The 10,435-nt window shown below is 36.8% G+C and overlaps 1 protein-coding gene across 1 annotated transcript; it reads right to left on the reverse strand.

Moving 5' to 3' along the window:
- Nucleotides 1-1,926: 1,926 nt before the first annotated feature.
- Nucleotides 1,927-10,069, reverse strand: LOC114049429 (olfactory receptor 10R2-like). The gene is made up of 2 exons (XM_027870689.1): nucleotides 9,998-10,069; nucleotides 1,927-2,883 (listed from the first exon to the last, which is right to left on the reverse strand). The coding sequence occupies exons 1-2, from the start codon at nucleotides 10,067-10,069 to the stop codon at nucleotides 1,927-1,929; spliced, it is 1,029 nt and encodes a 342-aa protein (XP_027726490.1).
- Between the last annotated feature and the right edge of the window lie 366 nt (nucleotides 10,070-10,435).

Here is a 10,435-nt window from a genome sequence, read left to right on the forward strand (position 1 = left end):
GCCTACTATGTGCCATGCATTGAACTCAATTCTTTATAAATTTTATCTCTTTTGATCTTTACAACAATCCTGTGGATGGGGGAAGGGAATAATCATTTATAAAGCATCTACTACACACTAGACATGGTGCAAAGCACTTTACGAATATTGTCTTCACAATTACTCACAACAATCTAGTTGCTGTTATTTTTCCCATTTAATATTTGAGGAAACTAATGCAAACAGAGGTTAAGTGACTTGTCCAGGGTCATACAACTAATAAGTGTCTGACATTGTATTTGAATTCAAGTCTTCCTGACTCTATACCTAGCTCTCTATCCACTGTTGCTGGGCATTAGGTAACTAAGGCTATGGAACCACCAAGGTTAGCTGATGGAATGGCATTTCTCTTCTTCCCCTACAGGAAACCTAGGTAAAGAGACAGGAGGAGGGATCAAACTCCTGTATACATGTGTGTATCCACATACATAACATATATACACATATGTAAATGGAAACACATATTTATGTGAATATATACATGTAAACATGTTTTATATGTACATCACGTGCACAAATATTATGTATATGTATCTATAATATTATATGTGTGTATATAATATGTAACAAATATGTGTGTGGTATGTATACATTGTTGTATACATATGAAAAACCGACAATAACATCCTTCAGAGAGCTGAAACCAGGCTCTGACTGAATTAACTTCTATGACTAAGTAAATTACCAAAGACAGAGGCATTAAACACAGTTTCCTTCTTTCTGGCCTCCAGGATTAAGGCTTCTGGCAATTGTTTACATTTCATCCCACAGGATGTTGCTCAGGAGGGGCAATAAGAAAACAAGAGTCAGTGTGATTACACTTCTTTCAGAAACCGTATGATGGCCCCTGTATAACAAGATGATCAGTGAAAGCTTCCATAAAGAAGTAGCCTTTGAAATGGACCTTGAACGATGAGCAGGACTTCAATAAGCAGAGTGAAGGGCATTCCAAGTGAGGAAAATGGTGTGAACACAGCCAAGGAGGCAAGAAGTGCAAGTCATATTCTGGGTACAGTGCTCAGTCAGACTAGACTAATCAGAAAGGAAAGGTCAATGTGGTCTTCAGGAAAGACTTTTAAAAAGAGAAGTAGCGATGAATAATTTTTGGAAAGGAAGGCTAGGTGTTGTGTCAAAGTCAGAAAAAGTAATTTGGAATTTATCTTCTAGGCCATAAAGAACATGAGGAATTTTTTTTCAAACAGATGATATGATAACAATGGTATTTTAGTAAAATGAATCTAATAATCATGTGAACAACTGATTGGATGAGGGAAAGAATGCAAGCCCAGGAATCAATCAAGAGACTTTTGTAATTGTCCCACCATGTCACTATGAGGGTTAGATCATTAGAATGGTAAAAATAGTGTTGGAAAAGAGGGATTCACTCAAAAGACAGTGAAAATGAAGAAGCAAATTTTGGGGACTTATGGAAGTAAGGCAGTGAAATAGAGGTAGACAAGGATGCCTCTGAGACTAGATACTGGGAGAATGATAGTGTCACTGACAAAAACACAGTTGAACCTCACTTGATGTTTTGTTTCATCTCAGGCTTAATTCATCATCCTTCCTGAGCCAAGTCCCCAAGAAAGTGCTTTCCCTTACTATTTCAGGCCATCTTCTTGGTGAGCTTGGCTGGGCTCACAGTCCCTGCCAAGACCAATTTCTCTGACTCTGATATGCCTGAATCTCCTTGATCTTTTTAATGTTATCCAGAATTCCAGGTTCCCAAAGGAAATTCATTTCCACATGTCCACCCTGGCAAAAAAAAAAAAAATCTTTCACTTAACATTTGTCAATAGCAGCAAAGGGTAGAGTTGCAATACAAGTATAATTTGGGAGAATACTCAGCACCAAAACTGAATTTTCAAAGAAACCAATCAAATTGTGTCATTTCATGCAAAATTTCCTGCTCAATACTTTCCTGATGGCCAGTTGTACATCTTTATTCCTGAGGCTATACACCATGGGATTCAACAGAGGTGTGATGATGGTGTATGTCACTGTGACCAGGCGGTCCTTGTTGGAAATATAGCTGGCTGTGGGTCTCAGGTAGATAAAGGAGGCACAGCTATAGTGAATGATTACCACAGTGATATGAGAAGCACAGGTAGAAAAGGCCTTTTTCTTCCCCTCAGTTGAGGGAATTTTCAGGATGGTTCTCAAAATAGAGAGATAGGAAATGCAAATGAAGAAAAAGGGGATCACAAGCACATGGGCTCCAAGGATGAAGATGATAAATTCATAAGTGTCTGAGTCTGTACAGGCAAGACGAATGACAGGTGAAATGTCACAGAAGTAGTGATTGACTTTGTTGGAATTGCAAAAAGGGAGACTAAAGACCAAGTTAACCATTATTAGTGAGATCACGAAACCTAAAATGCCGCAAGTGATTGACAGCTGCCCACACATCTGCCAGCTCATGAGGATTGGGTAGCGCAGAGGGTGGCAGATAGCAGCATAGCGGTCATAACCCATTACCCCAAGCAGCAGGCAGTTGTTGATAGCAAAACCAAGGAAGAAAAACATCTGGACAGCACAGCTGGTGAAGGAGATAGTCCTGAGCACAGAAAGAAGGTTGAGGAGCATCTTAGGCAGGATGACAATGGTATAGAAGGTCTCAGAGACAGAAAGGACACCTAAGAAGTAGTACATTGGGATGTGGAGTCGGTGTTCCAGGAGGATGGCAGTCACTGTGGTGATATTCCCACTCAGAATAAGCAGATAAAGGCAGAGGAACAGTGGGAAAAGCACAAGCTGTTTTTCCTGGAGATAAGAGAAGCCCAGTAACAGGAACTCCTTAACCACGGTAAGGTTGGCTGGAGGAATCATTTTGTTGGGAATGTCCTAGGGGGGAAAAGGTGAGGGGAAAATCTTCAATTCTGAGGACCTTGGAAGCTGAAGGTATTCTTTCTGAACAATTTAGGTAATTGGCCCTACCTTGAATTCTTTGCAGGGTGAGATTGGGAGAAACAATGAAAAGCTAGAGATATAATATAGCCACAAATAAACCAACCTAGGATATGCCTCTTACTGTCAATTGAATCAGCATTTCTTGGGACATAGTTTGATTGCTCAGCCAGTTTCTCCATCATCATTCAAATCCACCATGCAGTTAATCTCATTCAGTTTTAGAAATTAAAGACCCACATGGACTACTTTTCTTTATTTTACTTATCTTCTTTGGTGGCTTTGGTATTAGCAGGAAGAGAGAGCCTCAGAGTTTGGGATTTGGAGCTTTTCAGATCTGAGAATGATCTTCACTGTGACCTTTACATGTACAGTAAGAGGAAGAGAAGAGAAACAGCCTTATGGGGGAAAAAAAAAGAAAAAAAAAAAGAAAGAAGACTCACTGCTGGACTTTCTAATTTGGAGAACATTGACTCCAACCTAACTTAGTATGAGAAGAAATATTTATGGATTTGTTAACTTTGTCAAATAGATCTTTTCTCTTATCTAGCCCTGCTGATATCTCTATGGAAAGGTCCCTCCTCAGATAGGGTGAACATAGTCTGTGGTGACCCCACTAGTTTCAGCCTAGCAAATGCTTAAGAACTGAGCTGAAAACATTTTCCACAAGACACGAGGCCTTCCAAATAAAGACAAAGCTGTTAGAGATGTCAGAGTCCACCAAGTCCAACCATCTCATCTTACCGATAAGAAACTGAGGCTGAGAGAGGTAATATGACCTCCCAAGGTCACACAGATAGTAAATGGCAGAGCTAGGATTTGAAATCATGCCCTCTGGCTCTAAATCAGCACAATACTATGACTCATATACAATGTATATATATATATATCTCCTCACACCACCTCCATGACCTTGAATGGTATCACACAGTTTATACTCACAAAGGTCCAAATATTCCAAATGTTGCTAAGAAAAAACAACTTAAAATTAAAAAACACCACTTCACCTCCCCCAGGATCTCTTTTATTTACCCAATCCACATAATTACTTTTCATCCTTAGTCATAAATACACACAAATATGTACATGTGTACATATGCCCTAAACAATGATTATATATATGGAAATATATATATCAGGAGATATATATATATATATATCAGGAGATATATATATATCAGGAGATATATATATATCAGGAGATATATATATACATATGTGTGTGTTTGTGTGTGTGTGTGTGTGTATCCATTGTTTAAGACATATGTTTTCTTGGAACCTAATGTTAACATTTGGCTCTGCTCACCTTGAGGTAAGGAGGCACTGTCCCAAGCTTCAGTCTTTTTTGTGTTGCTGGTTCAAAGTTACAAAATAGGCCAAAATAGGCTAGGAAAATTAGCAAACAAAAAAGAACCTCACCATAAAAATCCACTAGAGTGTTAGGGAAGACCAAGACACAAACACAGAAGACATGTAAAAACAGCTATGTGCTGCAAGTCTTAAATTTAAAAATGCAAATGGACACAAGCCTCATAAGAATTTCTGAAAGAATTAAATAGATGAGTGGTAGAGCAAAAATTGGGAAAAGAAATTAGAGTGATAGAAAAAAACATGAAAAGAGAATTAACAGCTTAGTAAAAAAAAGGCACAAAAATTCACTGAAGAAAAGAACTCCTTGAAAAGCAGAATAGGACAAATGGGGGGAAAGGAACAAAAATTCAGTGAAGAAAATAATTCTGTAAAAATTAGAATTGGGCAAGAGGAAGCTAATGACTCCATGAGATATCAAGAAAGAATAAAATAAAGTCAAAAGAATGGGGCGGAATAGAAGAAAATGCAAAATTACTCAGAAAAACAATTGATGTGAAAAATAGATCAAGGATAGATAAATTAAGAACTATTGAACTGCCTGAAAGCTATGATAAAAAAAATCATACTTCAAGAAATTATCCCAAAAAATTGCCCCAGTATCTTAGAACCAGAGGGTAAAATAGAAATTCAAAGAATCCATCAATCACCTCCTAAAAGATTTAAAAATAAAAATTCCCATGAACATTATAGCCAAATTCCAAAGTTCCCAGGTCCAGGAAAAATATTGCAATAAGCCAGAAAGAAACAATTCAAATATTCTGGAGCCACAATTACAAAATCCCACAATTTGGTAGCTTCCACATTAAAGAAGTAGAGGATTCATAATATGATATTCCAGAAGGCTAAGAAACTAGGATTACAACCAAGAATAACCTAGTTAGGAAAACTAAGTATAATCCTTCAGTGGGAAAAACAAATATTTAATGAAATAGAAGACTTTCAAGCATTCTTGATGAAAAGACCACAGCTAAAAAGAAAATCTGACATTCAAACACAAGACTCAAGAGAAGCAGAAAAAGGTAAAAGTGAAAGAGGAATTATAAGGGACTTAATAAGGTTAAATTGTTTACATTCCTATAAGGGAAGATGATAAATATAACTCCTAAGAACTTTATTATTATTAGGACAGTTAGAAAGAGACTACATAGATTGAATACATCAGTCTAAGTTGATTATATTGGGAGATTTCCAAAAAATGAAGGGATGAGAAAGAAGAATGCACTGGAAGAACAGGGAAGGGAGAGGAAGAATAGAAAAAATTATATCACATGAAAGAGGTGCACAGGGAAGAGTTTTTGCAGTGGAAGGGAAAATGAGCTTAGTAGTAGTGGGCAATACTTGAACCTCACTCTCATCAGCATTGGTTCAAAGAGGGAAGAATACACACACACATATACACAATATGTATATATATATATATGCATATATGGGTATACATATGAATACATATTCAGTTGGGTATGGAAATGTATCTTACCCAACAGCAAAGTAGGAGGGGAAGGTGATAAGAGAAGGGAGAGGGATGATAAAAGGGAGATTTTTGAGGAGGGACAGGATAAAAGGAGAGAGAGAAGGATAAACAGAAGAAAATAGGATGGAGGGAAATAAACAGTAATCATAACCCTAAATGTAAATGGGATGTACTTACCCATAAAATAGAAGCAAATAGTAGAACAGATTAGAAATCAGAATCCAACAATATATTGTTTGCAAGAGACACACTTGAAATGGGAAGACACTCAGAGAGTAAAATAAGGGGCTGGAACAGAATCTATTATGCTCCAGCTGAAATAAAAAAGACAGGGGTAGCAATCATGATCTCAGACAAAGCAAAAGCAAAAATAGACCTAATCAAAAGACATAATCAGGGAAATTATATTTTGTTAAAGATAACCATAGACAATGAATTAATATAAAAAATTTGAGTAGTATTATAGTTTAATTTTTCCAATTTTTAACATTTTTTTAAAATTTTGAGTTCCAAATTATATCCCACCCTCCTACTCCTCCTCCCCTCCTTGATATGGTAAACAGTCAGATATAGGGTATACATGTGCAATTATGTAAAACAATTCCCTATTAGTCATTTTGTATAAGATGATTCAAATAAAAGAAAAAAGATGAAAGAAAGAAAGTGAAAAACAGCATGCTTCAGTCTGTATTCAATCAATATCAGTTCTGTTCCTGGAGGTGGAGACTATGCTTTATCATTAGTCCCTTGGGATTATCTTGGATCATTGTATTGCTGAGAATAGCTAAGCCATTCACAATTCTTCATCGAACAATATTATTGTTACTATGTACAGTATTCTTCTGGTCTGTCCACTTCATTATCAATTCATGTAAATCTTTCCAGGTTTTTCTGAAATCATCCTGCTTGTCATTTCTTATAGCATAATAATATTTCATTACTACATTAATATTTCTACAATAATATTACTACAATAATATTTCATACTACAGCTCCTTTAGCCATTCCCCAATTAATGGACATCCTTTTGGTTTCCAATTCTTAACCACTACAAAAAGAGCTGCTATAAATATTTTTGTATAAATAAGTCCTTTTCCCTTTTTTGAATATCTTTGGGATATAGACCTAGCAGTGGTATTGCTACATCAAAGGGGTGCACAGTTTTATAGCCCGTGAGACATAGTTCCAAATTGCTCTCCAGAATGGTTAGATCAGTTCACAATTTTACCAACAGTGTATTAGTGTCCCAGTTTTCCCACATCCCCTCCAACATCTCACATTTTCCTCTTTTGTCATATTAGCCACTCGGATAGGCATGAGGTGGTATCTCAGATTTGTTTTAATATGCATTTCTCTGATTAGTAGTGATTTAGAGCATTTTTTTCATGTGACTATAGATTGCTTTGACTACTTTGCCTGAAAACTGCCTGTTCATATCCTTTCACCATTTTTCAATTGGGGAATGACTTGTATTTTTTATAAATTTGACTCAGTTTTCTAGGTATTTGAGAAATGAGGCCTTTATCAGAGATACTTGCTGCAAATTTTTCCCCAATTTTCTGTTTTCCTTATAATTTTGGTTGCATTGGTTTTGTTTGTGCAAAAGCTTTTTAATTTTATATAATCAAAATTATCTATTTTACATTTTATAATGTTCTCTATATCTTCTTTGGTCCAAAATTCTTCCCTTATCCATAAGACTGACAGGTAAACTATTCCATGCTCTCTTAATTTGCTTATGGTATCACCCTTTATGTGTAAATCATGTACCCATTTTGACCTTATCTTGGTATATGGTATCAGAGGTGTTAGTTTATACCTAGTTTGTGCCATACTCTTTTCCAGTTTTCCCCAGAAGTTTTTGTCAAATAATAAGCTGTTGTTCCAAAAGCTTGAAACATTGAGTTTTTTATAGACTAAATTACTATGGTCATTTACTATAATATAATTTGTACCAAATCTATTCCACAGATCCACCACTCTATTTTTCAGGCAGCACCAGATTGCTTTGATAATTACTGCTTTATAATACAGTTTGAGATCTGGTACTGCTAGACCACTTTCTTTTGCATTTTTTTGCATTCATTCCCTTGATATCTTTTAGCATTTGTCTTTCCAGATGAATTCAAAAAATTGTATACCAAGGTCCTCTGATAAAGACTTCCTTTCTCAAATATATAGGGAAGCAAGTCAAATTTATGAAAATAAGAGTCATTCCCCAATTATTAAATGGTCAAAGGATATGAACAAGAAGGGCATATAGGTGGTGCAGTGGATAGAGCACTGGCCCTGGGTTCAGGAGGACCTGAGTTAAAATCTGGCTTCAGACACATAATACTTACTAGCTGTGTGACCCTGGGCAAGTCACTTAACCCCATTGCCTAGCAAAAAAAAAGGATATGAACAGGCAGTTCTCAGAAGAAAGAATCAAAACTATTTATAACCATATAAATAATGCAGTAATTATCAAAACATATGTCTTGTCCCACCCACCTCCCCAAGTTTTCACTGATCCAGACTGTGTTCAGTTCCTTCAACCAATCATTCTTAATCCCATGAGGGTCCTTCACTACCACCAGCTCATCCCTGGATATCCTCCAACTGATTAATTTCCTTCCTTAATTATAGTGCCAGAGCTGAACAGGTCTGACCAGGGCAGTACATGGGGATTATCAGAGCCTTATTTCTTTTTCTCCTAATGAAGCTCTTATGGGGTATTTCCTATTACATGACAAGTTATGAAAATAATTAAATCTTTTGATCCAGTGAGCCCAAGAAAAAAAGGTTATATGCTAAGAATTTTAATACTTCAGAGCTTCAAGGAGCAGTGATTTTGTAAATGTGAACATTCTCTGCATAGAATCACTCTATGACTTGATTTCAAGAGTTATGCAGGATTTCTTTCTGATGATAGATGTACAGTCCATCACTTAGCCCATAACCTGAATTTACATTGAACTGACATAGTGTTTAAGAACATATGGTCATTTTCATGCTCCAAGGAAGCATCAGAGGAGAACTTTAGTGGAAGTTGATAAAAGATGATGGTATTAAAAAAGAAATCTATCTGCTTAAAATATTCATCACTCTTTTTTGTGTGTTAATATTGCATCTAATCCTGGTCCCCTTGACCGCTCATTCCCCGTCTAGCTAGTATAATAAGTTTTTAAGTAGCCACTATAAAGGAGCAATAGCAGGAAATAAGATTGCAAAGAAGAACACAGAAGTCACATACAAACCATCCCAAATAGCAAAGGAGCATAATTTACAAATTGTATCATATATTAACTAAAATTCACATCCTGGTAATATGAGCCAAATCAGGGGAAACCATCTAGGTGCTGCTTATCAAGTTTCTGCTCCTGTGATATATAAATTCCAGACACTATCCAGACCTCCACAGCTCCAGACCAGCAGAACATCAAAAAGGTTTGAGAATGGAGTTATTTGAGAATGACTTTGAAGTTTTACCAATAACCTTGAGATGATTTGGAAGAAAAGGGACAATAAGAGAGGATGCAATGGAAAAAAAGAGGTTAATAAGGAAACTTGCCTGAAAGATGGGAGAAGATATGAAATAGAAGAAGGAAAAGGGACATAGTAACCTCTGGATACAGAAGAGATTCTTAAGAGGGACACAGAATTAGGATTGGCATAGTTCCTGATTTCCCTCTACATTTCTTCCTTTCTTGCCTTCCTGTTTCACCACTCCCTGTCTCGGCCCCATTATCATCCAGACCCCTCTAATCCTCTAGTTTTCTTTAAGTACTTTATGCATCTCTCCACTACCCACTATCACATGATTTCCTCCCCTTATTTGCTCAATGACCATGGAAAAGCAGATCACAGATCAGAGGAGATCTGAAATTAAATGAATAGACCAGTACTCAGGTATGAGTTTTACTGTCCTACTCCTCATGGTCAGGACTCATGTTCCATTTCCTTAAAAGTATCTTCATCATTTATTCCAAATAAAGAACTCCAAGACCATGTCTCAGGTCCCACCTCAAATCATATCATTGGCATTGGTGCCCTATCTTTCAGTTTCTGTTCTATCTCTTCCAGGGATCTTCCAACTAAAATTCTCCATAAGAATATCCAATTTCCATATGCTCCAGGGGGTGCTTCCATATACTCCAGGACATACAGCCCCAATGAAGGGGACCTAGATCATTTCACATATACTACATTCTTCTAGCCTCACCTTACTTCCTTGTGCACGGTCCCTTCAGTCTCCTCTCCACAGGCATTCCTCCAAACTCTTGTCCCAATGAACATCATTAATGGACTTTTCTTTTGCCTCCCTCTCCACTCTGGTACCAAAGCCTTTATAAGTAATTTTCTTACTATGACTCTGGTGAGTCATTACTATACTACATTTGACACAGACTCTTCCACCCAAATTATTTAATAGAATCTAGTGAGGACTACCAGATCTGGGACAATGACTTTGAAGCTCTATGCCCAGGTTGAAGAAATCAGGTCATTCATATAGAGAATTTTCTGGTCTCCTCTTCATAGCTCCCTGTGGACTCATTAAGGACCTGGCAACTGCTGGGGACCTACAATAGAAAAAAAAATCTCCTACCTCAAGTGCCCCTGCTCCCAAATTCCTACTTTCTTATTATCAAGAATAAACATAGAAGT

The sequence above is a fragment of the Vombatus ursinus genome, unplaced genomic scaffold (genome assembly GCF_900497805.2).
Source record: "Vombatus ursinus unplaced genomic scaffold, bare-nosed wombat genome assembly UNPS02014798.1, whole genome shotgun sequence".
Taxonomy (NCBI): domain Eukaryota; kingdom Metazoa; phylum Chordata; class Mammalia; order Diprotodontia; family Vombatidae; genus Vombatus; species Vombatus ursinus.